This window comes from Molothrus ater, chromosome 9 (assembly GCF_012460135.2).
Source record: "Molothrus ater isolate BHLD 08-10-18 breed brown headed cowbird chromosome 9, BPBGC_Mater_1.1, whole genome shotgun sequence".
In the NCBI taxonomy this organism is placed as follows: domain Eukaryota; kingdom Metazoa; phylum Chordata; class Aves; order Passeriformes; family Icteridae; genus Molothrus; species Molothrus ater.
In genome coordinates, this window is record NC_050486.2 from 1,735,563 (window position 1) to 1,763,234 (window position 27,672).

At 43.0% G+C, this 27,672-nt stretch overlaps 1 protein-coding gene across 13 annotated transcripts in view; it reads right to left on the reverse strand.

Annotated features, from left to right (window-relative positions):
* PRRC2C (proline rich coiled-coil 2C) overlaps nucleotides 1-27,672 on the reverse strand; it is a 70,184-nt gene that overhangs the window by 21,321 nt on the left and 21,191 nt on the right. For 8 of the 13 annotated variants that reach the window (XM_036388243.1, XM_036388241.1, XM_036388235.1 and 5 more), the window contains exons 5-23: nucleotides 24,947-25,078; nucleotides 22,878-23,050; nucleotides 22,452-22,531; nucleotides 21,710-21,843; nucleotides 21,541-21,628; nucleotides 21,137-21,278; nucleotides 20,113-20,187; nucleotides 18,783-19,392; nucleotides 17,831-18,000; nucleotides 16,197-16,443; nucleotides 14,932-15,145; nucleotides 11,968-14,331; nucleotides 11,135-11,343; nucleotides 10,386-10,540; nucleotides 9,558-9,897; nucleotides 9,010-9,095; nucleotides 7,910-8,098; nucleotides 5,261-5,512; nucleotides 498-587 (exon numbers count right to left, since the gene is read on the reverse strand). In XM_036388243.1, the coding sequence (XP_036244136.1) occupies nucleotides 498-587; nucleotides 5,261-5,512; nucleotides 7,910-8,098; nucleotides 9,010-9,095; nucleotides 9,558-9,897; nucleotides 10,386-10,540; nucleotides 11,135-11,343; nucleotides 11,968-14,331; nucleotides 14,932-15,145; nucleotides 16,197-16,443; nucleotides 17,831-18,000; nucleotides 18,783-19,392; nucleotides 20,113-20,187; nucleotides 21,137-21,278; nucleotides 21,541-21,628; nucleotides 21,710-21,843; nucleotides 22,452-22,531; nucleotides 22,878-23,050; nucleotides 24,947-25,078 (5,750 nt within the window). The remainder of the gene's footprint in view (nucleotides 1-497; nucleotides 588-5,260; nucleotides 5,513-7,909; nucleotides 8,099-9,009; nucleotides 9,096-9,557; nucleotides 9,898-10,385; nucleotides 10,541-11,134; nucleotides 11,344-11,967; nucleotides 14,332-14,931; nucleotides 15,146-16,196; nucleotides 16,444-17,830; nucleotides 18,001-18,782; nucleotides 19,393-20,112; nucleotides 20,188-21,136; nucleotides 21,279-21,540; nucleotides 21,629-21,709; nucleotides 21,844-22,451; nucleotides 22,532-22,877; nucleotides 23,051-24,946; nucleotides 25,079-27,672) is intronic. The other 5 variants (XM_054515814.1, XM_036388244.1, XM_036388240.1 and 2 more) reach the window with 3 other exon arrangements.

The following is a 27,672-nucleotide window of genomic DNA, read 5'->3' on the forward strand; positions in this document are numbered from 1 at the left end:
ATCTCCATAGCAACTGAACACCTGAAGCCTGCTCTCTGCTCTCACAACCATTCAGCTTCTCCCTCTGCATGCAGCTGCTGTGATTTCAGGCTACAGTTCAAAACTCCTTTGTTTGGAAGAGCCTTTCTTCAAACTCAGCCTCCAGAGCTTTGCTCCTGGTACCAGGCTCAAGTGCCAACTGCTGCCAAGAACACGCTCCCTCCCTCATGATGCCTACCTGTGCTTTTTTTAGAATTGTTGCTATAAACATCTCCACTTTCTGTGCTCTTTAGCTCACTGTGATTGTTCAAAAGACAAGAAAACACCTGAAGAATTCCAGAGCAGGTACTAATCAAACCAAATGTCCTTCAGAGTAAGATTACTGGAAAAAGCCCAGCTAGTTCACATGAAAGGAACCCTGTGGACTTGTTCACTGAAGGCACTATTTGGTGCTTTAAAAGAAGTGTGAAAATATTTTCTTGTCTTCAAAGTCAAGACGATCACTGCAATGGACTTACGTTCGTCACCAAAGTCTCCTCCATTTTTGTACTGCTAGTAGCCACTGTGTTAGGATGAGAAGAAGGTGTAGTGTAGTCTGTTACAGACTCCTGTGAAGAAAAACAATTCCATTAAAATATCTCCCTTACCTAAATTCCATTTCAATTTCTTGGACAGATGTCAGCCTTTCTACAGGAGGAGTTCAGCAAGCAACAGAAGATTAGAATTTCACACTGATTTTTCTAACAAGTCATGTCTAGCAATCCTCGCTGCAGAAGTGCTACTCAGGTCAGGAGGATTCTCAGAAGATTACAGTTTGCCTCATGACCTCACAATGTACATCTGGAGAAAAGTCAAAATACAGTCTGTAAGGCAAGAACATACAGAGCAATGTATCTCCTGGGCACTGTAAAACTGGACTGTGGTGGTGCAACCAATCATCATTTGTCACCCAAGGTGCTTCAGCCACCTGCAGGCCCTTTCAGTCTGCTTAAAAAGTAAAATACCTTAGCTGAAAGCTTTCTGTAGCTTTAATAATACAGAAATTTCTTAGAATGACAAGAAAGGCCTTCCAGATTAAAAAGAACACAAAGGGATGGTTGCAATTTGCAAAACAATTTTCTCTCCTGTAAGTTTTGTCTCTGAAAATCACAAGACTCAGATTCTCTGGATGGTGCAGGCTACCTTCTGATTTCTGCACTGCTTAATGACTTCAAGGAAGAAAAGGACTGAGGTTTCCAGTCTGCTCAGAGGCTTTCCTTGAAGCTTTTTTGTCACAGTTGAGTGGCCCTTCATGTGCTCAGCAAACAAGTTCCTTTCAGTGCTGGCTGTAGGCAGTGACTCCTGCAGCTGTAGAAGTTGAAATGTCTGAAGTTTTACATCCCTGAAGCCCAGGAAAGGCTCCACCATCTCGACAGAACCAAACACCACAAAGGAACTGAAGGACAAATCAGCAGCAGAACTGTTACCCAGTGTCTGGACTTGCCAACCCATAATGATTTTGAAGACACAAGCCATACAATGCTTGTTTAATTGCATCCAACCTGTAGGATGATAAGCTACTAAAAAAGTGCACACTCAATTTACTCCTCAGGCCTGTGGCAATGCCTCTAAAAACGCAATTAGAGCACTGAGACAGAAGTGACAAATGCCAAAGAATCCTCCCTAAAAGGACGAGCTCATTTTGGTACAAGACCACAACAAGCTAAACCCTAAGAGGGTGAGAGAGGACAATGTGCACAGTGATTTGGTTTTATAATTTATGAAGAAAACAGAACTCTTTTCTCTGTTTATTTATTTCCTTTACTTGTTAAAACTGGTGAAATACAAGATATATGGTGCTTCCCAAATGCCAACCACCAAACTGCAAGTTGCACATTTGCACTGGATTCCAACAGGCAAATTTAATCTGGGTAAAACAAGGCAAGCATGCAAGGCTGCTTTAACCACAAAAGCCTTCTAATGAAGGAATTAAATGGCTCCATGTTTTTTAAGGATGCATCACTGCATAAGAAAGAGGAAGTGTTTTTATTAAATTTCCTTAAGGTCTAGATGCAATTTTTTCAGGGTTTGAGCAGTGAAATTCCTTATGAAAGGAGATGGATCAAGACTACTGCTAACCTCCTTACTTTGTAAACTCACAGCACAAAAGGAGTTTTTCACTAGAATTAAACCCAAAGCACTGTACCAGCTCTGGTGCCCTTACAAGGGCATGTGCAATGCTGAAGCACAAGGGTGGTTTACAGGCTGAACATGAAGACAAGACAGAGCTTTAACCACATGAACACCCCTCCATAAACTGCAGATTAATCTCCATCCTTCATTTCCTGGCACATTAAGTCCAGGATTCTGTTAGATGTGGCTTAGCACCATAAGCTTTTGCAATTCAGTTCAAGTGATTCTCCTGGACAACTGTTTGACTGAAGAAACCAACTGATTACTTTATTAATAACTAGCTAGAGCCAAAAGCTCATGTTTATGCTTTTTCTGGAGCTCTCCACAAATGGTTTGCACCTGAAGAAAAAGAACAGGCAGACTTCTTGTGACTACCTCCTTGAAAAACAAGAGACCACAAAACCCCCAGTGACTGATGAACCAAGAACAAGGCAAACCTCAGAGCTGACCCTGCTGTAAAGGATCAGGCTATTTAGTGGGATGAATTAGCTATTTGATTGGTTCCTGATCTACATAAATCACCCAAATTAGAGCTTGAAAGATACTCAAAATCTTCTGAAAAGCAGTCTGTGTGTCCTTTTAGCCATGATCTGTAAGACACAGCTGTTGCTCCCTGTACAAATACTTCACTGATGTCCACAGCCAGGTATTGACCTTCCTGAGATTTGACAGGTTCAAATGGAAGGCTGGGAAAGGCAAGGGCCAAGATGTTTTACCCAATTGAGAAAGTTACACATCAGACTGCCTTTACTACAAAAATAGTGTAAAATCCAAGAGAAACAGCTGCAATGGCTTCTGAGGATCATACTTATGGACTAAACTTAAACATCTCACTGTAGGAGTTCATTTCTATTTCTACAGTTTCTAAGCAGTCTTGTATGATTAAATGCACATGCTCTTATCAAGATGTTTGTTTTGGAATGGATGGGGCACTCTCACAAAGCTTCTGAGGGAGGACAGCTGGCTTTTACAGCCATTTAAATCAAATACACCACCACAAGTGTGCATTCCTAGAAGCTGAGCAGGAATCTCTGAGAGGGATGTTTAAGACTATCAAAAGAAAAGACATTTAGGTTTGCCAAAACTTCAACATTTGACATTGTAAACAACAGGTTAAAGATGTCAACACCTCTTCCCTCATGAGCAAGCAATGGAAAGAGTAGCAAGACAAGAAAAAGCAATTGCAATGTGCTTCAGTAAAAGAACTCCAAGGCTGGAGCAGCATTTGAACCCCTTTTAAAAGCCTCTTAAAAAAGAAGGGACATTTCTTGTAGGTTTATTCCTGCAAAACCTACATGAAGGTTATCTTATCCAGTAAATTTGCAGGTTGTTGGCTTAACTTCCAGAGATGTAATTCTGTTGGTTTAATTTCCACTTCTTTCCTAGAAAAAACAACTTACTATTGCCTCAGGAACTATTCCTAACAAAGGAATTTAAAAGCACACCTGGTGCTGTTAAGACAGGAGCATTTAGGCCTATTATTAAAGGCTTCTTTAAGCAACCACTCAATAAAGAAATTATTGGGAAGTTCATATGCAGCACAAACTGGAAAGCTTCTTTCCACTCTGGTTTTCCTTCCAGAAGACAGAACCTAGGTGCTTTAGTACTGTGGTACAAAGAACCTTGGCAACCCAAGTTAAACTAAACCTAGACTGGCACAAAGTCCAGACTCCCCTTCTGAAAAACTGATACTTCAAAAATACAATTGCAGAGGGGAAATGTTGCTGATTTTAGCAGAGCTACTTAACTACACTCAGGCTGCAGTAATCAAAGCTCTGTTTCCTATTCTGTTTGTGGCTTAGAAGAAGCCTCTTCTCCTGTCTTGAGCTCTGGCCACAGGAGTTTGTGGGACCTTGGGAAGCACAGGATCCAACCAGGCTCACCAAACACCTTAGCAAGGTATTTGCTGCTCTGCACTTCTGATTCTTATACAAGGACACTTTATCAATTTCTGGTATGAAGATAAACCACTCACACCTACCTACAAGATGGAAAATGTCAGGAAGGATGAGAAATCCCTGCACGGAATTTTCTTAAGCCTGCAGCTTTCATGTTGGACACAAATATCCTTCCACTTGCTCTGTAGCAACACTTCATTGAGACAGTATCTTTTATGGCAAAAAGCTGCCTAAAAAGCTTGTTTTGGGGTTCTTTCCCTAGCTGTGGGTGACAAAGATGAATTGGGGTGATCTACACTCCATAGTCCCCAACTATCAACGTAACTCTCAAAGAGGATCAGTTTTCCTAAATGACATCAGAAGATTTCTGTTTAAAACCAGGATGGTTGAGACAGTAGGTAACCAACCTGGGTCTGTGCTTACAGAACTGCTTTTCAAACCTGCAAGGAGAATTTTTCCTGTACCAAAGCAGGTGTAACTACTAAGCAGTAGCTACTCAAACTGAGAGAGCTACTCAAACATTTGAGAGATGACAACCAGAGTACTTGCTCAAGACACAGGCAGAAAGGAGATGCCTCTGGGGATGATTTTCAGCCCCATCTAAGAACTGACCTGCAGAGCAATGAATCCCAACACCAGATCACCATCTCACTGCTGAGCAGTTATACAGAAAACAGGGGACTATGATGAGTCCTAAATATTGTGAAGTTCTGCAAGGAATATCTAGACAATATCCAAGCCAAGAGGATACTCATGACCATCTAGGGACACAGAACAAGCCTTATCTAAAGCTTTAGCACGTTGCTAGGATAGAGATTTCTTTTTTTCACAGAACAGCACTCAACTCACAGCTTGAGGTCATCCATACACTCATCCAGCAATCATGCACCACTTCACTTCTCTGCTGGAATACATCACATCATCTTGCATACATCACATTGATGTGAGTCTACAAACTCTGCCCACACCAGGCTCCAGTGCCACTCTCCACAGCAGTGCTCAGGAATGAGTTTTGCCATTCAGCAGAACAGATTTCCAAGACAGCACATCTCTGCAGCACTTTTTTTAATTCAAGCAGCACCAAAGTTTCCTATCAGCCACTCAGTGGGCTCTGCTGCCCAAGCACCACCAGCAGGCAACCAAGTGTCAACCACCTCACTGTAATCACATTTCACATCCAGTGCTCAGTAATGTGGCAGGATTTTTCTTACCTTTGTGTTTGTCCCAAACTCTGGAGCAGACACAGAGATCATGGTTCCTATCTCGGTGCTCAGCTCGCTCGCTGCTTTGGTCTCCTTTGCAGTGACAGGTTCTGGGCTTCTGACAGAGGTGGGAGATGGCTTCTCCTGTCCCTCAGGCTCTCCCTGCTGGGCATCCTTCACCTTCCTGTTCTTTAAGGAACGCTCTTTCCCAATAGGACCAGGCTTATACTCTTTGTTTTCTACTGGGCTCAAGTCTGGAAGCTAAGTTAGTGTTAACTTGTCAGTCATGCCGTTCCTCTCTGTGTCCTATCCAACAAAAACACTTTAACACGCTAAAAGTCATTGCTTAAACAGAACAAAGCCTTTTCTAGCAGGTAAAGAATTTGAGACTAAGTCATAAGTACATGAAATGCATTGATTTTGAACATTAGGAATCTAAACCACTGTTTTCAAGCAATGAATTTTTTATGTGAAGTGGCAGAGTTCAAATAAAATACAAAATAATGTCAGTTTGATTGTCCTTACAAGAAAAGCACAAAAATTACAGAAACTACATGACTTTGCATACCTACAGGTTATTGTAATTTTCAGGGATTCAGGATTTTATGGGACCCCAGGAAACCAGAACAGAATTATTTGAAATTATCTTGACATATGGATGTTGGCAGCATTTTCCCCTGGAAAATGATCACTAAAGGGATCCAGAAAAAAACAAAACCACCTACACACAAGTGTTGCCTTACACTGCAGACACCATGGCTGGATCCCTGCTGCAATTCAGCACTTCCTTCCTGTGCAGCTGAGTTACAGCAGCATGAAGGGCCCTAGGGAACCTGAGTGCTCTGCTGTTTCAACAGCCACGTCCTTCCTGGCTGAGACTCTCAGCCCACTTCACTGCTGAGCAGCACTCAAATCCCTTCAAGGCAGTCCTGAAAATCCAATTCCTTAAGCTTTGACAGCAGAAAGACAGAAGCTGCTGGTAATTGTTTTTCTCAATAAACCAGGTATTTTGGGAGTGGATGAAGACTCTCTAAAATACCCCAAATAATTTTTTCTCTAATAGTTTATAGAGGCTGAAATTCCTCCAGAAACTTTAAGGTCACTTAAACCTTCACTCTTCACCTTGGAAAGGTAAACTGCTTTGTTTCAAGCATGGTCCTCTTATATTGCCCATATTAATTCAACAATCCCAACCTCCAATCTTAAATATAAGCTTGCATTTAGGCCTCACAGCAAACAATATCAGCACAGGGGTGGGTGAGTGTGTAAGAATTGTTTGTTTGTTTGCTGGCATTTACTTTTTGTCATCAAGGCAGTTAGATTTACAGCTGCCTCACTCAAAGGAGTGTAAACAATATTACCCTCCAATGCATTTACTATTTAGTCACATAAGTGTCCTTCAATAAAATCTGCAGAAGTCTTGATAGCTCTAAATAAGCAGAAAAAAGGAACTTTCTACACAGTGTCAAGCAGACTGTCTCCCTATACATTGAACTTTGGAGTTCAGTATCTGAAAGTGGTTTTACTGGGCAGTTTTAGGCATGCTGCAGTGTATCTGAGACATGGGGTACTGCAATTCACCAGCAGTTTTAATCAGTGCATATTTCTCTGCTGAACAGGTTTCATATTCTGCAGTGAAAGCCATGAACTGCAACACATCCACTCAGTGTCTCCTACAGCAGAAGTTAAATTCATTCTGTGGCTGAACTTCCAGATTTCAGCTCTTTTTTTGGAGGGGGGGGAGAACCCAACAAAGAACCAAAACATGAACAACCAACACAAAGAAACACCCACTCTTCCAGAAAGACAAAAGGGCTTTAATTGCATCAGGACTGCTGCCAAATCTCAGCCATCAAGAGGGACTGGAATAGCTGATGCTCTAAGTCACCAGACAAGTTTATCTGCTATAACCTTCTCTTTCTGAGAATTAGGAGCTGGTGCTGAGTGCTAGTGATGCACAGATTAGTGTGCACTGGAGGTGGAAATAACAGAAAATCCCTGGAAGGCAACACACTTATTTTTTTAAGCTGATTTAAGTTTGATTAACTATTTAGTATTAGTTGGAAAAAATTTAATTATTCAGACATCTGAATTCTCCAGTTCATCCATTTGAACTGGAGACCTCCAACTAATGCCTCTAACATTCCTCCCTTTCCTCAGAACACTTCTTCTTCTGCAACTTCAAGTACTGATCAGTTATAACCTGGCTACAAAACTAAATAGGGCAACATTCATCACTTCAGGGGGCAGGGCAGGAAGAACCAACTGCACCTGCAGACACAGCCAGGGCAGCACTGCAAAGCTGCTTCCAAACAGCTCTCAAGGCCTGAGTGAGGCAAGCTCAAGAAAAACCAGAAAACTCAAACTACAGACAAAGCCAGAGCACTCCAGCACATCCACAGCTTCCCAACAAAGCTATCACAAATCCATACTCCCATCCCTGGCTCCCAACACAGAACCAATGTGCAACCTCTGCTGGGCTAAAATGCAGTTTAATTACCTTGCACATCTTCTTTGCAAGAACTGCCTTGCTGTTTGTATTAGGAAATATAAAAAGGGATACAATTTTAATGGGTCTAATCCTAACTCACTGTATTCTATTCTGCTATTTGTGACCCTTTTTTGATTGAACTTTGTACTGCAATTATGAACTTTTACCTTTTGTGCTTTGATGGGTCCAGCCCGAGGCTGTTTCTGTCTCTGCTCTTTGGGTTCTGGTAATTTATCAGTGGACTTCTCAGACAGCACAGGACCAACTTCATTGTCACTGCCACTGGAAGCTGGGGCTCCAAACTGAATGGTTTCTATACCAAGATCGACTCCACCTTCTTGTCCAGGCTTTGTCCCCTGGTTAAAAAGAAAACACTTAACCCATTCTGAGAAATTTCTGTGTCAGTACTATGACAATGGATCAGAAAAGAACACAAAACATGCTCAGCAGCAAACCACTAGAGGGGTACTTTTATCTCTTGCAGAGGTACCATTCATGACTGCAACAGATTTGCAAGAATAAACACTATCTGAAGCTACACTTCCTCCTCCTCAAGTCTCTATTGTTTAAGGAGCTCAAGAACAAAGCAGTGAAGACATCAGGAGGAACAAGTGCAATTCAGATTCAGGTTCACAACATTCTCTGGGAAGTTCAAAACTTAATGCTCAATTCAGGAGAAACAGTAAGAAATATAAAAGTATTTCCAGATCTCTTGTGCAGTTCAAATTGTCTCCTACAAGAGCTGTCTCAACATTCTTGCTGTTTAAAACAATTAAGACCAAAAAAGTACCAGGAAAGTAAGACCACAGCACTTTAAGTGTAGAATTTAAGGCTATGCAAATTCCATGGGAATAGCCACAGATAATATTGTCATAAAGCACTGACTGCTTTTTGTATTTCCAATTTAAGGAACACAAAACCCCTTTAGTTCTCTGGAGACATCCTGTTTCTGTCTATATTACTGAACCCTATACAAAACCCTACACAAACAGGGCCATGTCTTTCCACTGGAAATGCAATGAGTAACAGCTATCCATAGAATCTGTGCATGGCTGAGTTATTATCAAGAGAACAGCTTTTCCCTGCTGCAATTATAAAACCACCAGCCTATAGCCCATGCTTCAGTACCATCTCCTGACTTCATGGAATTTTACACATTAGTTTAAGTATCTGCACTCCTGGATAAATGGATAATCTGCACCCAACCCCAGTGAGATATAATTTGGGTAACTTCACATACAGCTACTCTTCTTCCCCTCATTCTCACCTCTGGAGATGGAGCTGAACCAAAAGATGTCAGAGGCTTGTTCCAGGCACTGACGGAAGGTGGCTGAGGGGGGCTGATGGGTCCCACTGGCAATTAAGAAAAGAAAGTTAAAAAAACCCTCAGTGTTGCTAGAGGTATTCAAATCAATGTATCGACTGACTGAGAAGTAAATTACAGATGTCTTGAGTAAATAAGCTTTAATTAACCTCTTCAGTGGTTAAAAACGTGCTATCTGTTCAGTTGCTTTCAAGTGGGGCAATTAACATGTCTGGAACAATGACCAAGTCTGACAAAACAGACTCCTCAAGGGAGTGACAGTTGCTCATTTCTTGTGAGTGAAGAACACAGTAACAAAAATACTGACTAATACTCTACTGCAAACCCCTCTTTTTGGAGGTTACTGTGCTGCACTTGGGTATGCTGCCCTCATTCCCTGTAGAGAATCCATCTGCAGGTAAAAAGACAACTAGAGAGCTAGATGGCCCATCAGCCTTCTCTAAATACAATGCTTGCTTGCCCCCACTTTAAATCCAAAAGCCAGCACTTACATTTTTTGGAGATGTCATTCAGAACTGCTGTAGGAGGCACTTTGTTGTCCCATAATTCAGCTCCCAGGCCGTTGTGAGGCTGGGTGTTCTGCAGGACTTTGCCTGACACGCTGTAGTCTGTGCTGGCTGTCCCTCCTGCAGCCTGGCTCTGTGCTGCAACAGGAGCCTGGGGCTGCGCTGGAGACTGGGCTGGGCAGGGAGGCTGAGCCTGAGCTTGAGCCTGAGCCTGCTGTGCAGCTGCAGCTGCTGCCTGCTGCTGCTGCTGCTTTTTGGCAAATCTGGGGGGCAGCTTGGAATTCTGACCTCGGCCTTTTTCGCTGGATCCTTTTTTGGTCCAAACCTGTAAGGAGAAGCCAATTTTATTCTCCCAGGTGACAACGTGTACAGACAGCAATTGCAGAGTGCAAAATGCAACAAGCAAACTGACGAACCCAGCCTTACAGGAAATCTATTTTTTGGGGGGGTATTTAACCATAAGAACAATGATTTCATTTCTCATCCATTTCCTTCTTGGAATCAACTGATATACAAGCAATAGGGTAAATCTTTATCATAGTATGAAAAATGGTGTTTTTATCAGTTTGCCAATTCCACCTCCCTGACAGTGCCCAATTGAGAACTAGAGAATCCCAAGGTGACTAAATAAAAATTAATTTACGAAATAGGAACAACTTTAAATATAACTAAGTAGTTGTTTATTTATTTAGAGGGAGTTGTTTATTTATTCAGAGGGAGAAAATACAGCTTTTTTGGAAGGAAGTTTCTGCACCCCTGACAATCCCAGTACTGCAAGCAGCTTTTTCCCCACTATAAATGCTGGTCTTGTACCTGCACTGTTTGTTCTTCCTTCTTTCTGCGCTCTTCATCTTGCAAACGTTTTTGCTGCTTCTTAGACACCACTTCTGTGAAACCATCATCATTCAAGTTAGATTGGGAGTCTTCAACTACTGTCACTTCAGGGTGATCATCAATGATCACAACACCTATAGGAAAAGGAAAGGTATAGATGCTGCTGTTTCAACAGCTTCAGGTGCAATGCACCAAGCCAAAATTGGCTTTGGAGTGGAAGTTACTTCCCCACAGACACAGATGGGGGCCCTGATCAGTGGCAAGCTTCTGCTTGCCAAGTGCTTTGCTGCTGAGCTCAAAGGCAAGGAGTTCATATTTAAGAATTCTAAAACTGGAGCTCCCTGTACCAGATTCTCCAGGAAATTACTGAAACACAGTAATGAATAATGAACAGCCCTCCCTGATATCAAGTCTAAGCCTAGCAGTGATAACCACTGCCCTTACTTTTGAAAATTAACTAAATTATGAGAATGTGATGGAGAATGGCAGGAATGAAAGGTTATGATTATACAACATTGTTCTCATCTAGCCATAACACACAATTAGGTTTGCCATCTTTTAGAGGCACATACATTATTAGGTATCACAAAGATAGCCATGCTCAAGTGCACAATTATTCTGGTGTTTTAAAAAAAATCCCCTTCTCTTAAAGTTTTCAAACATCTAGCTCTATATGCAACAAAACTAGCAGAACTATCAAAAATTATTAGGATATTAGCAATACATACTTGCATAATTATTAAGATCAAATTGAGACAAGGCATCCACTTTTTCCTTAGGCTTCTTTGGACCAGCCTTTGGTTCTTCTCTCTTTTTGCCACTTGCATCCTTGGTGGTCTTCTGTCCTGCAGCAGTGACACCTCCATCCTCCTGATGTACAGAGGTGCCATTGGCAGGGTCAACACCAGGCACAGGTGCTGCCTGCTCTTCAAAGGGCCTGTGTTGGAAAAAAACATTTCAAAATTAAGCCACAGAGAATGCTCAGGAGGGAGCCAACAACCTAATTCAGATCCCACTGTAAGGCTGTACATGTTTACTGACTTCTTAGTAGGGTCCTGACTTTTTACTTTCAGCTCCTAATGAGAAGCTCAACAGCAAAAGCTGTTTTGGGGAAATACCAAATGCCCTGCTAAATTTTCCATCAAATTAAGCTTATGGAAAAATGAAGTTTAGTCTAAATGGTAAGCATCTCTCAACCTGTTAGCTGATTGATCTATAATGCAATGCAGCAATTTATATATTAACTGCAACCCTGTTCACATGAACATTTCTGCTTGCACCCAAATCTCAAGAAACATAGCTCAGCTCAGAAACAGCAATGCAATTTTTTAAAATTAGGCTTTTTTTGCATTGTGCATACAAGAACACCTCACTCTCAGCTTCAGGCTCCAGGTGTCTGTACATAAACAGAAAAAATAGAAAGTACAGAGCCACAGGTGCACATATCAGTGTCTTTTCTACTGCTCCAAAGATCTAAACTAGCTGGTTATGGTTTCAAACCACAAGAGGACAACAGAAGACCACCACCCCGTGTGCATCCTCCCAGAGGCTGGGTACCCACCCTCTTTTTCCACTTCTGGGAGGAGGACCACTCCGCCTTTCACTCCGGGGCCCTGAGAAGTTCCTCCCTGGCTTAGCTGGCCCATTGTTGCCCCGTCGGTTCTGACGGTCTATCCCAGGCCGCTGACTTGAGAAGCTTCTCTTGGCTATTTCCCTTTTTGGAGCTCCAGCATTTTCTCCTGCCTTTGCAGCAACCTGTGCTGCTGCATCTGCTGTTTTCTTCTCATCCCTTTCCCGTCTCTCATTGAAGTCGCTGCTTTCCGAGGCTGTTTCCCACTCTTCATTTGCCTGGTCTGAAGAATTCTGGTTGGACAAGTCTGGTGTCTTACTTCCTGACACATCCAGAGCAGGGTTGGAGGGCTCATTAACTGCATTATTAACTGTGGTGCTGGTTGTGGAGCTGGTCACCACCTCACTGATCTTGGATGCAGCCTCTCTCTCCTTGAGGCGCCTGAAGCGTGGTGGCTTGTCCTGCCGTGGAGGCCGGGCAGGCCTCTGTCTTCGTGGCCTCTCTCTGTTTGGATCAAACTTCCTCTCAAACTTTGGAGGTCTTTTATCAATTGGTATAGGACCATAATGCTCATTTCTTCTTGGAGGCTCTCCATCTTCTGGTTTAATGATCTCTGTTTGCCTGGGGTTCCACTGATTGTCCCTGTAGGCTGGTCTCCTTATTGTGGATGGGCGTGGAGGACGTCCCCCGGGATCCCTGCCACCACGCCTGTACATTCCCCCTCTGCCTCGTCTGGAAGGCTCTCCTTTAGGAAGAAATCCTGGTTTGGGCTTGTTCTCATAATCTCTGATGTATGTTTTTTCTAGGGATCTGTTGTCTACTCTGATATTGTTCTCAGGTTTGAACGACAGGGGCTTTGGAGGCTTCTTGCCATCAGCTCTTTCTTCTCTTTTCGGGTGCTTGCCCTTGATGCTGCTGTCTTTGTCTGAGAGCAGGGTGTCACTGGCGCTCTCGTGCACTTCGCTGTCAGAATCTGTCTCCGAGCCATGCTGGCGCCGCCGCTTCGGGATCACTTCAAAGTCAGAACTCTCACTACGAGTTTCACTCTCTTCTCTTTGCCTAACAGGCCCTGAAGGCACATGCTCTGATCTAGGCTTAGGATCTCTGTAGTGTGGGTACTCTCTGTTATGGCCTCTACTGCCCCGACCACGTCCTCCGTAAGAACCCCTGTAGCTACGGCCCCTAGAATAATACTCGCCCCGACCTCTGCCTCTGTATCCCTGATCTGGGAACCAGTCCCTATCCCTGGCCTCCTTCCAGTATGTCCTAGGTGGTAAGCCAGGCTCTCTTTTCACTGGCCTGGTTTCTAGGCGTGGTTTCTCCACCACCTCCTTGCTCACCACCTTCTCAGGCTGTTTGTCCTCCTTGCTGGGGGGCGCGGGGGGCTGTGTGTGGGGCGGGGGCTGAGCGGCCGGCGGGGCGGCCGGGGGCTGTGGGAGGGCTGGGGGCAGCTGGGCAGTGGCAGGCTGGGCAGCTGGGAGCTGCTGCTGGGCTGCAGGGGCAGGGGGCTGCACCACGGCTTTAGCTGCTGCCTCGGGCTGACTGCTCTCCTGGCTTGCTGGTGCTGGGGGAGCATCCTGGGTTATCTTCTTAGCCAGAGGAGCGCTGCCGGAGGCGGATCTCTCGGGCTCAGCCTGAGACAGTGGCACTTGAGGTGATTCCTTTTTGTCACTTTTTTCAGGCTTGCCTGGTTTTTCACTGGCTGTCTTCTCTCCTTCCTTCTCCTTTCTCTGCTCGCGCTCTTCTCTCTGCTCACGCTCTTCCTTCATGTCCCTAAGCACAGGTTTCTTAATAGGACCCGATCTTCTCACTGGTCTGTCACCACCTTCGTCTCGCCTGCCATAACCTGGCCTAGGACCCCATCTTGTTTCAGACTTAGGTTTGAAAGTTTTCTCAGGTTTTGGTCCTTCTGATGTTCTATTAGTGATCAAAATTTCTTTTTTCGGTTTAATCTCAAGTCTCTCAATTGTCTCCTTTGTCTCAATAGGTCTGTTAGTTAATTTAGGGATATTTGCTGCTGTTTCACTCCTCTGGTCTTCTGATTTTAGAGAGTGGCTTGAACCATGGGAAATGCTTCTCTTTAATGAAGAGTGACTTTCCCCCATAGGCACCAATTCTTCTGGAGAACTACGTGTGACCTTCTCACTCACTCCTTCAAAATTAACTGCTGTGCTAGGTGTGTCAGTTTGGAGAGGTTGTACATCCTCCAAAGGCCTGCTTGGGAACTTATGTATCTCTACCTCTCCCGATTCTCTGAAAAATTCTGTCTTTGGATGAGAGTCCAGTTGGTTGTGTTCTACAGGATAAGCACTGGCAGGGACAGCAACTCGTTCTTGCTCCAAGTGTGCCTCAGACCTAAGCAGAAAGCAAATAAGAGTATTAGAATATGGGGGAAAAATTTATTCATACATAATTACTCAAATCAAATAATTTTCTATTAAGGATCCATGTTGCTTCTAGGAAGGAACAGAAATAATTTTAATGGAGCTACCAACTATTATAAGTATGGCAGCAGAATAAAAAGAACTTCTGAATACTTCTAAGAAGCAGAGGAAAATCCTGACCATTCACCATGGATCAAAGGCCAAAAGGACTTTTGCTTTAAACCACTTGTATTTAACACACCACTTTTGAAACAAATACACAAGTTCTCTAAAATGGGGAGAACTGAGTGCAAATGGAGGAGAACACTGTAGAAATGTTCTACAAAACTACAAATTCAAAATATTCTGCCAATCACCATTCATCTAGGCTAATGATCCTAAACAAGGACTAAATTGTCTTTCTACATCCTGCTACAAAGCAGGGTCTTCTGTTTTGTACAACAGCACCAAGCACTTTGCATCCCCCAGTCACAACTCCTCCTTTCAAGTTTTGTGTGAAGCTACAACCCAGTCAGTCAAAACTGCATTTTACAACCTGTGTGACTTGGAGAGTGGCACTACTCAAGCTTACCTCAAATCCTCAGGCTCTTCTAAGACCTTGGGAGGAGAAGTGGACTGCTGAGATTCTGCGTGGGGGTAGGGCTCCGAGCCCCACATCATGCGTGGCTCTGACAGCGGCACGCTGTGCTCCCTCGCAGAGCGAGCCATGTGCTCAAAGGACTCTGAGCCAGCTGCTGAGCCCTCCAGCTGCTCTCTTCTCATCAGTGGCTTGGGAGGCATGATTCCTGTGGCACAGTGAAGTTCAGCAATTGAAACACATTTAACACTGGCAAAGAAACCGACCTCAATACAAACAAAGCCTGTCAGGAGGTACCAAGGAATGCTGTTCTCTCCCCTCAATCTCCTTCCCTTTGAAACCAAATGTCTGTTCCCTGCCAGCCGACCTCAGACTGACTAAATCACATGCAGCACTTGTATCCCATGTCCCAACAAAAGGAAAAAGCTGTCTTTCACTATAATGGGAAGAACCAAGCCTGTGGACCTGTAAACTCATGGATGAAGATTGTGCTGTAACATCTGAATGGCAAAATTCAAGATGAGCGTACACACAGGCAGTTTTCTATACTCTATTATTCCAGCTTGAAAAACTTTGTACCATTTCAAAGAAATTTTATAGTTTTCACTATCTCTGCTTAGCCTGCTATTTCCTCCATTCATTCCTTGCACTCACTGAGAATACCCTTTCCCTTGCTCTTTTAGTTGGGCAGGTATCTTCATTACATTACACGACAGACTTCTATTGTTTATGCCCAACAGCTTTCCTAACTGCAAATCAGATGGCCATTCCACAAATTAAAAAGGACTTTTTAGGGTCAAGAGACTGAAACCACAAATTTATTAAGACACTGGAGCTGTTAATATGTAATGTAAAAATAGCAAAGTTTCATGGGATTTTTTAGGAAGCAAAGTAGTGCCAAGTGTTAAGAGGTAATGAAACACAAATGGTAAATACACTTTTTCTCAGTTCAACCTAACTCTTGCTAGCTTTCTGACTGGAACAAAGAAAGGCTTATGCAGACATTCTCCATCATCTTAACTGTCACTCACATGCCTGCAGTGTGACAGCTGGGATTTTACTTTATAGTCAAAGGTATACATTCTCACAGGACTAAAATTTTAGTCACACATACCTACAATCTATTTTGTCTCAAACAATAAAATAATGTTGATTTTTTCTTAAAAACCCACCAATTCACGAAACAAAGCGTGGTCAATGAAAGAATTCTAGCTCAAAATCAGTAAGTCCAACAGCCAAAAAACCATTTCCAGGTTTACCTGGATGAATAGGAGGCATATCCATGGCAGGTCTTCCTGACATCATGCGTGGGTCCATGTAGGATTGCATCATGAGCCAGCGGGGGTCGAAGCCCATGGAAGCCAAGTGCTGGGGATGGGGCTGCATGGGCTGGTAGAGGGGTCTGTGCTGGGGGGGTGGGACAGGGCCACTGGAAGGCTGGGAGGGAGCAGACTGTGGAAGGACACCTTGCTGCTGCTGCTGCCACTGCTGCTGTTTCATTTGCTCCTGCAGATGGAAAACCAGTGTTACAGTATAGGAGTGTGCTTCTTGCTGATGGAGTGACAAAACTGTGGAAGGGGCTAACAGCAGGCTTGTTAGCTAAAGGAGCGAGAAGAAACTGAGAAGTAAGAAGAAACTGATAAAGAGCTCTCTTTAAAGCTGTAACCAAGGAGACTGAGAGAAGAAAGATAAAAGAACTTTGCAGCTAGACGAAATCTTTTTTAGAAAGTTAGTTAAGTCACTATAACTTCTCACCAATTGTATTATGTTGGTTTATTGTAGCCAATAGTAAAGATAGAAAAAGCATAAACAATTAAAAAGTGTATAAAAGTCAACCATGTTCAATAATAAAGTGTTGCCAATTGAGACTGCATGTAGTCTCTGCTTTATGCCGTGACTGCCTCAACAGCGACACAAAACTAGTTTTTGTCTTCTTCAAAAGGAAAGAAGCTTAGAAGTTTTTCTTTTTGATTAGGTGAAAAAGATATCTCATAGGCCTAAAGGACTTCACCTCAAACATAAGGACAGTTAATTGGACAGAAGCCAAAAAGTCTTTCTTAGGCAAATGACTAGAAAAAGTGAACAAAAGAAACTAATCGTTTTTGTGAGGCATTTTACTAAGAGCAAAGACATCCTACACTTAGCTTAGTTTTTCTCTGCTTCTTATTTTGCCTTTTATTCAACTTTTTTGTTTCCAACAATGCAACAGAAGCAATCCTGCTAATATCTATGCCTCCAAAAGTAGCTGAGCTATCTTAGGTGTGTTATAGGCCTCTGAGAGCTTATTAGACCTGGCTCGAGGAGGCTACTATAACATTACAGGACTTTTTGATAAGATGAAGACTTGAGCACAGCTCTAATAATCTTTGGGAACAACAAGGACAATTATCTCCAGGACAGCAAGTATTCTGAAAGTTAATTGTGAACATGCATCAGGTTGATGTAGGAGAAAAGGGAGAAAACCAGACTGGGCAACTTACAATAGCTACAGCTTAACTGGTGTGCAGCTGAGACACAGAACAACCCATACTTTGTGCATGTCATTAATGCAAAGTGCTCCTCAGACCACAGGACCCAAGTTAAATGTGTGTGTCACACCCTTTTAGGAAAAGCTGCAGAAATAATCAAGCATCAGACTTGAGGCTCCACAGGCAAGCCCAGGGCAATGCCAGTGTGGGCCAGTTTCAAAGCCTCTCCAGCCTTCTGCTCACTTTCAGACCTTAAAGTGACAAAAAATGTTTCAGGCAGAGCAAGTCCTGCCAATATGATTTTCTAGAAGCTGGGAAGCAAAAATTCAGGATTTCTGAAACTCCTTTGGTCTCTTTCTTCTTCAGAATGAAGCAGAACACAGCATTTTTTAAAAGTGCCTCCTTTTAATGAACTGCTTTGTTACCTGCTGCCTCTGAAATCTTGGTGGCAATGACTTCTGGAACTGCTTAGAATAGCCTGAGGAAACAGCAGGACGAGGTTGGGATCCTGAGTCTGGCTCATTCTCATGAGTCACCTGTGAAACCTCCTTCTCATTCCGACCACTGTCTTGGCGAGCAAAGACTGCTTGATCTTCTGAAAAAGAAACCAACAAAACCCCCACCTATGTGAGACAACAGTCAATCTTAAAACTGACAATTTTACCAGAATATCAGCTAGAGAATGTTCTAAAATGCCTTTCTTTTAAGTCCCCAGTTTCCAAAACCAGTAAAGGCACAAAAAGTTAAGGACAACCCCTCAAAACAGAAGAACACCTCTGTCTTTTTAAACTCATTGGGATATCAAGCACTGGCATTCAGGTTGCAGCTATTACGTGATTTAAGAAGTGCTGTACCAATGACACCATATAGCATTTGGATCAACTTTTTTTCATTAAGTAAGGTTTGGTTTTACAATCAATTTTATCCACTTAAATTTATATAACCTTACCAAGCACAGTCTGACAGTTTTCTCATGGCATTCAAATTACAGTACAAAAAAGGCACCACATTTAAATAGGTGCCCTTTGTGTCTACTTCTCTAGGCTTGGTGAAAGAACAGAATAGCTGAAATAATTTGCACTGCTTTTTAAACAACATGGGTGGCTGACCCTTCTTTAGGAAGAGAAGAAAGCCTGCTTTTCTTTCTGTATTCCTCAAAGTCCAGCCTAAATCACAGAAGCCATTTTTCCCCTAATCTTTTGATGAGCTGGGCAAACAGGCTTAGCTCAAAGGACAGTTATCAGCTGTAATGCGCCAAGAAAATAATTGGTCTAGATGCACTAGGTTAATTAGGTATGCAAATGAGACTTCTAGACAACAGCTATGCTCTGTGACTCAGCTTTAAGAAGGACAACGCCTACTTGTGTGCAAGCATACCTTTTTCTTCCTTGTTATTCTTGGTTTCACTTTCTTGTTTTTCTACTACAGGTGTTGCCACAGGTTCTACAGGCTCAGGAACCTCATGTGCTGGTTTCTCCTCTTCTTTCTCTTTTTCATTCTCCTTCTCTTCTTTCTCCACCTCTTTTTCTTTCTCTTTCTCCACTTCTTGTTCTTTTGCCTTCTCCAGTTTTTCTTTTTCTTCTTTTTCCTTTTCCTTCTCCTTTTCTCTCTCTTTCTCCTTTTCCTTCTCCCTCTCTTTTTCTCGCTCCCTCTCCCGCTCCCTCTCCTTTTCCCTCTCCCGTTCCCTCTCTCTCTCCCTTTCCCTCTCCCTCTCTCTCTCCCTTTCTTTCAGAGGGTCTTCCCGGGAGGGTTTTGTCACGCAGCCGAATTTCTCGTTTAACCGTTTGAGCTTTTCAGCACAAGCTGCTTTGCGCTGCTCTTCCATTCTCCTCTCTTCCTCCTCGCGCCGCTTACGGGCTCGCTCCACTGCGGCCGATATCTCTGACTGCTGCCTCCTCCTCTGCTTCCAGATTTCATCTTCATCTGGCACTGGTTTAGGGGGAAAGGGTCCCTGCCTTCCCATCTGCCGGTCAGGGGGAGGAGGGTGCTGCAGGAAGAAAATCAGTCGGGTTGTACACATGTTACATAAGCAGCCAGCTGAAATTTTAACTACATTTTAACTATTTGTCAACACAGGTGTATCTGCATGGCATCCTTTAAAAGTAGGACTTGGAAGAAAAAGCCAGCCCCCACCTTCCTGCTCTGGTTCAGATTCTCACAACCTGGGCTCAGAAAGGAGAGGTAGAGAAGCACTTGGGCTCATGTCTGCTCTCCTCCCCACCACCATCAAGGCAAAGTGACAGCAAAGATAACAAACATGTTTTAGATTTGGTTAGAGGCTGCTCTGAATCTCAGACAGAAGTCCCTCAAGGAGCTAAGAATTTCAAGGTAGCTCAGGATAAGAGAGATTTTAGTTCACATTTCATTTGGGACTCATCTCCTCATCTGTGTTGGCAGCCATCCCTCCAGCACTGTTCCCCTGCTCCCGTCCTCTCCAGTTCCCAAGTGGGGCTGGATAACTGAAAGCTCCTGAAATTCTTCTACATTTCATATGGCACTTACAAGATAGGGCAGCTTTACACAACTGCAGCATGGCTGTGTTGGGGTCCCATTCCTACCAGCCCCAGGCACTACAATCATTTTACTTGGTAAAGGAAAGTTTTATCATTATGTGAAGCATATTTTTACTTTTCTTAGTCTAAATCCCCCTACCACAGCACTAAAGAATTTAACTCAAGGAAATGAGGACAATTCTAATCTTTCTTACCGGTGGTAGAATAGATTTTGGAGGAAGAGCAGGGCCACCTCTTTCATGTATAGAAGGCTGTGGTGGACCTCGATCCTGTTGGATCAAGCACAGTACCAAGGTTAAACAAGCTTCTAACCACAGACAAGCTGAAAAATTCTAGATTTACTCTTTTCTACTGCATTAAGATACTCCATCTAACAAGGCATCTGCATTCAACACAAATCTACACGTGAAACAAGGGCAAAAACATTTTCACTTTTATGTACTGAGAGCTGAACAATTTAAGTTCATGTTTCCTTAGATTCAATGTAGCATCAAACCTTAAAGAACAGTGTGATCTTTAATACAGAGAGAAAGTGCAAGTAAAATTGCTCTCAGACTTCCCATCTTCATTATTACTGGTGTCAAGAGAAAATACTTCTGGGAAATTTTCAAAACCAACAGCAGCTTTTCCTGGGGGAGGGGAGGGGGGAAATAGGGCTGTAGCAGGGATAAATTGAGGTGGATGGCAATATTCCTCTACTAGAGGAAACAAAAAATGGCTGAGATGATGAATTCTACATGGTCTGTATAAAATCCATTAGTGTGAGAAGTGAACTCACATTACAGCTAAGCTGCACTGCACAAAGTGGACTGTGATACTAAAAAAACATCCCCACGTCCATGAAAAATCTGTGGGCTATTTATCCACTGGAAAACCTGATAAACAGCAGAATGGCTTCATCCAGTTCCAGGGATGGACACACAGAGTATGGAGCCTGTCAGCTGAGCCCCAGTGCCTGATGAAGAGCTCTGCCCCCTCAGGGCTGTGGGGCAGGACACACCTGCATAAAGCCAGGCTATTTTTGTGCTGCAACCAGGGGCAGCTAAGTTGTCTGAGCAGCACCTGATCAGTTAGCAGAGCTCAGATAATGCTTTCAGCAGCTAATGCCTTCCCTCATGTTCATAACCTTAATTGACCTGACAGTTTGGAAAGACACCTGAGTCGGAGCTCTCCTGACAAGGCTGCTGTCACAGGAGCTCAAGAGAAGAGCACACAAACCTGATCAAGCTGAGAGCTTTTGCTGTAAGACCCTTTGGCTGCTGCTGTGGAAACCTGGGTGGTAGACTTGGCATTTGTCTGTTCTTCAGTTTCCTTCTGGCCATCAGGACTCTGGGAATCTTTTGATGGTGTTTGTTCATCACTATGTGCAAAGAAATAAGAAAAACAGAATGCATACTCCACACAGGTATTTGGTGATTTATCTCCTAGCCTCAGCATTTCTTAGTCAGGATAATTTCTACTCCACACCCAGCTGACTGGAGTCTGCAGGCAGTTATGCAATTGAATACAGCATTAAATTACTGGAATTAGTGCTACTGGAATGAGTATTTGCACTAATTTCATTAATCTTTCCAAAATCTAGTTAAGTGACATTTCCCATCTAATTGGCAGCACCAACTCACCCGCTTTCCTTCTCCTTCTGACTGCTTCCTTGCTCATCATCATCACTGAAATTCAACTGCTCAGTGTAATCCACTTCACTCTGAGCACCTGATGCATAAACAAAAGTTCAATTAACCTTTCAGAAACATTCAGCATACAAATAACAGCCCATTAATCTGATGTTCTTACCTGCCCAGCCTTCATCAGCCTCAGCATCCAGATTATCAAATTTATCAAGCTCTTTGAGTTCACTAGCACTGAGGATGGACGGGCGTTCAATAGGTTCTGAGCACCATGAGGGTGGGCCTCTTCCCCTTGGGCCTCTAAAAAATGACAGAAACAAAAGCCACTGTCACTACTTATCCACAAGCGACAGAGAAAAGGTCAGCTTGTATGATCATTATTTGAAATATACAGCAGTGTTGTTTCAAGCACAGTGAACTCTCATGCACTGTGTGTCCACCAGAATTCAAATAATTACTCTTCCATGTGCACAGCTATGCTACACTATGGAAAAACACACAGAAATGTGGAAAATTAGTTTTATAGTGCATTAGAGCTAAACTTTAATTGGAAAGCATCAAAGTTGACAACCAGGAGTTGATCACTTTCACTGTAACAATGGAAAAGTCTTTTTATGGGCAAAATACTGGTTTAATTTTCAAAGATGTTCCTGCAAGTGACTCCTGCTCTTCACAATCATAATCCCTGTAATATGCAGAATTGCCTCAAGTTTTCCAGCTGAGCTCTGAAACTCCAGACACCCCATGACACTGCTCCACACAAGCAAAACTTGGGAGGCTGACCAGTGTCAGTTCTTATCAAGGGTATAATCACCATTGAGATACTCAGTGCAAATGATTTCTTTTTTGAAATTAAGTCACAGAGTTCATATCCAGACAGAAACCACAACCATTTTTAGGTTTCTTACCTGCTAGGCTCAGAATTAGGAAATCTTGTTGGACCTTGCATGGAGGGAGGATATGCCATTCTGGGATACTGATTAAACATCTAAAAGGGATTAAAAACAGGAGCCACTCATTAAAAAGTATTACTGCATTAAGTACATTGAGACCATCAAAAGAAGTAATGGAAATAAAGTGAAACTCTCCACTCAAGTTGGCTTAATACCTCAAGTGGGTGACATCAGGTCCCCAAGGGGAAGCGCCTGGAAGTGTTAATCAGCCCCTGACAAGTTCAAACTCCATGAGCCACATCCTGTGCTGGCTTTCAGTCCTGCCCTTCCAGCAGAACTGATAACAATTCCATGGAGGGGACAGCAAGGGGCCTAAGAAAATCCCACTAGCCAAAACCCAATCCCTGCTGCTTAAAAAGGGTTCATGCAACCATCACTCACATAAGGAGGCATCATTGCTCTGTACTGGGATGAGATGGGTGGCTGCTGCTGGCCATTCAGCTTGGGCTGAGGGACCTGGGGCAACCTCACATCCCTCTTGTCTCCTGCCTTCTGGCCATCATTCTGTTCTGCTGGTGTAGCACTGCCATCTTCTTGTCCCTTAGCTTCTTGATCTGTTGGAGAAGCAGGAGAGTTGTTCTTATTACCCCCATCCCTCCAATCAGTAGCATCTGCATGGACAGAATCAGCACACAAAAAGCCAGAAATAGACTTTAAATTGCAGATTTCCAGCCAGGGATGGTGAGAACACGTTGTTCCCACGCAGCCCTTGGTGACACAGCAGATGCATGTTCCTATCTGCTACTGCAACAAGCACTGGCCACTCAAGAATCAACAGAAGCTGCTCCTGATCCTCTTCAGCCCTAGGTCCAGCTGTGTTCCTCAAGGGTCAGAGCTAAATTTATGGACTGCTCTAGTTGTCCCATTCTACCTTCCAAAACACAGTGCAATTTTGGAAGGATACTGATTATAGCACAAGAAAGAAAACAGATTCAGCTGTACTAAGTGGGCCACTGTTGACTCAGTGTGAAGATGCTGTCAAGGCAAAGATCAAGGTTCCTAAGCAGCAAAATCCTATAAGGAAATTCTCAAGCAGCTCAAAAAGAAAGGTAATGCACAGAATGTATCCAGATGAAGACAGGTATAGTCTGGTTTGCATCTCTGACTGATAAGAATGGAATGAAAGTGATAAGGGTTGTACTTCTGGTGTGAATGTCTACCTAACTGTCCAGGAAAAGTCAGGGATTTTAATGACTTATTTGTGCCAGGCACTCCATTCTTTTAGGAGTTTCTGCCTGCAGAGCACGGGTTAAAACAAAAAAATCCACCAGGGTAAACTTAGCAGCAGTGCTCAGATCAATGGAGACAAAAATTCAGAGACACACACTGTAAATTATGTTCCTTTAGGGACACAAACCTTTAAGCAGAGTTAAACTCTGCTCCTAAGTATCCATTACAGTTCTTGCACTTATCTTTGCTGGGAAGCACAGCTGCTAAAGGGGGACTGACTACTTGCCAAGTTCATTTAGCTTTCTGCTGTCAGACAGGAAAGAAGGGCTTAATATAGCATGTACAGTGCTGACCAAAACTGTAACTGCCTGCAGGAGGCTGCACAGACACAGAGCTGCTCTCATTTGGGGCTGGACACCTCTCCCTTTTCCTGACAATTTCTTCTTTAGATCAAAATCAAGACAAGACATGAACAGGCACAAGGCCTTGGTCTGCAGGACCTGACAAACCAATCAAGGAAAACCAAGACCTGTAACAAGGAAAGGAGTTACAGACTCCTTTCTAAAGTGCCTATCACTGGCACAGGGCAGCACATCTAGTCCATCAACCCTCATCAAAACCAAACTTCTGAGGGAGAAAGGAACTTTGTTTTCCACTGGTAACAAGCACAGTCCCAAATACCTTCCCATTAAAGTGGTCTGGGGAAGAAATACACATTACTTTCCTGAGAGATGTAAGGTGTTATAGTTGTTTTCACCAGATCTAATCCCCCACTGCTGAAACAGATCCAGCTGGTCAGAGCACTGCATCCAGGAGCTGAAGATGCCTTTAAAGGCACAACCCACTCTTTTGGCATGCTGTAGACTGAACTTCCTCTTCAGGAATCTTCAGGCTCCACTCTTAGGAGTACGAACAACTTAAGGCCAGCCCTGATCACCATTTGTGTAATTAATTAATTCTAGGAGAGCTCTTTAAAGAGGTATCCCACCTGCTGTGACATCAGCAATTGAAGTAAGAAAATGCCAGTATTGTGCAACTAAAAATGCTCCTCAGAGCACAACTACAGTACTGAGTACACTGGGAAAATGGGAAGTGATTAAACACACTTATTTTCCACACACCAGATACACAGAAAAGCAGAAAAAAAGCCCCAAATATCCACTTCTTCTGTTTAGCAGTGTGCTGATGGAAACAACATATTCATCTACTTCTTTTGTACAGGGCACAAGCAGTAAGTTCCACACAAACCAATTTCACAACAATTTGTAGCTCACACTTACTCTGTGGTCGTAGGTTGGCTCCTGATCCATCTTCAGCTGCATCCTTATCCTTGCCTGACTTCTCCTGATCCCCAGCTGCCGGCAGACTGGGGAATTCTTGCTGGAAATAACTATTGATTGGAAGAGGTGGGCCTGCACAGCAAGATATTCACAGAGTCACAACCTGCTGCAGTCAAAACACTTCAGAAAGCAACAGAAGCCTGATCATCCTTTAGGAGTGAACATAGAAAGCTTTAAAATAAAAACCATGAAGTGTTAAAGCCACAGTCATTTACTGGCAATATAAAGGGTTCCAAAATTGTTAAATTTACTGGACCAGCTATGACAGCTGCTGAGGCTGAGAAAAATCCAGAAATACTAGAGAGCAACAATGGACAATGGAACAAGACTTAGCCCTGGGAGTACCTGGAGTTCCTCAGCTCTGTAACACTTTTCCCCACTCCTTCCAGACAAAAATTTCCTTCTTTTCACTGCAAAACTATAGTCCACCCAAGAATGGGCAAGTGTGTAATTGCAAATCTATTAATAATTATTGTTCTAGTAAGCAATCTCCAGGACTTTAAAAGGCCACAGCTTTTACACTATGAAAAAAATATCAGAACAACATTCTTTGATTTCTAAAACCCTTGACATCATACTCAAGCTTGGAATTTAAGACTTCTGTTGCACATAGCATGGAAGTTACATATATAGGTTTTCCTTGTCAGAAGGTTCTGTTGGCATCTGCTTTGCACCAGTTTCCTCCCCATACACACAATGTATAGTGACCTATTAGATCAGCAGCATTCCTGTGCCAAATCACCAATAACCTGAGTGCAGACTTCCATTCCAACAGTGTGAATAACAGCCTGTTCCTGTACCTGTCTCTGCTACTGACCACCTTAAGGGATGTGGTACATGGATTGTGGGAGAGGGCAAACTCACAAACAAGGATCTGAATATATGGGGTCCAAAACCTCCCAATCCTGACTACTGGCTTTTTTTAACAACTACAAGAACTTCTGTTCTCTCCAGTCTCTGACAGAATCATTCACAAAGATAAAATATAGGGATGTCAGAGGGCTTTCACTTGGTTGGGTTTTTTAAAGAGTTAAACACAAGATAAATTCCTTACTCTGTGCTGTGTAAAGGCATGTCAGCAGATACCAGTATTTACCGCTGGGTCTACAAATTTCCTTAAACTCTTTCAATTTTCATTCTGACTTCACATACTACAGACCACATTAATTTGTTTTTCTTAAAGGACACTGGACTGTAGCTGTTCCCAAGCAGCCACATGCAGTGACTTACTCAAGGGGAAAGAAAAGCAGTCCCACTGACCAGATGACCTGCCAGGCAAGGGAGCCCCTTCTGAGATCCTGTGGCATGCAACATTCCTGAGTTTTATGAATCTGGAAATATGCTTCCTGCTCAAGCCTACCCAGTGAGCAACATTTTAATGGCAAAGTAACAAAACCAGAGATCTCCTTGACTGTGTTTAAGCTAGAAACCTGAAAAAGCCAGACTGGCAACCAGCAGTTCAGAAAAAAGTTAAAAGATATTTTGGTAGCAATTTACTCCAAATTTTAGCTGAAGCATGGGCTGAAAAATACACACTGCTGTTACATTTTACAAGTCTTTCCCCTCTCCATGGCCACCAAGAGGATCAGAGCAAGGTTGAGCCTTGCCTCACTCAAGTTTTACAAGAGCGCTGAGGCTGAGTGAGTGCTGGAAAACAGCAGCAAGGTCTGAGAGCCAAGTGCAGCTCAGGAGAGCAGGAGCACAACAGGTGGAGCCTGGGTTCCAAACCCAGGACAGCAAGCAGCTGCTGCCAATTCACAACCAGTGCTGCTTCCTGAAAGCCTGAAACTGCAAACCCAGTGCTGCATTAATTGAATGAAATGAGGGTGCCATCTGGGCTTGGCACACGAGCTGCCATGGTAACTATGAAATAATTAGCTAAATGCATTTGGAAGCTACTGAGCCCAATCACTATTTCCTGTGTCATGGAGATGATCTTATCAGCTTCTGCAGGAAGGCTGCTATGCAGATCACTTTGCATCAGTGTTCATTCTTGGTTTTTAATTGCACAGAAATCCTATAAAAGCTTAAAGGAGAAAAGTTGCTATATTTGACAGAAGAGCACTGAACATTAAGCAGCAAGAAATGGAGTATTTAGAATTGTCACTTCTAATTCTCAGTGCAAAAAATCATTAGATATATGATGTTAATGAACTCCATATAATATGTAAGAAATTACCTCCATGCTATTAATATTTTATTATTTGAAGAGCTCAATTTTTCAGCTGGAAAGCCTAAACTCCATTTTATAGACACGGAAAGCTCACAAGTCTCAAACTTAAGGAATCAAACACATTGCAGGTTAGTTATCATAATGGGGACAGAGGAATTTAAAGTAACCTCTCACTCTACAAGCATTTTAAAAGAAGATTTAGTTCTGAACTTACATCTGTAATAAAAACACTCAAGCTGAGAGTCACACTGATGGAAACAATTTTCCATCCTTTCATCCAATTATATTAAATAACCCTCAAAACACACCTTCAATGTTTTTCCCAGAAAGAAAACTACTTTAACACTATCACTTTGATACTAAAATAACCAAGTAACTTATAAAATGAAGGGAAAAGTACTGCTGTTTCACATGTTTAAACAGAAGCAAAACTACACATACTTTGCACCAAATGATCCAAAACTATGATCACAATGACCACCAACTGTTTACA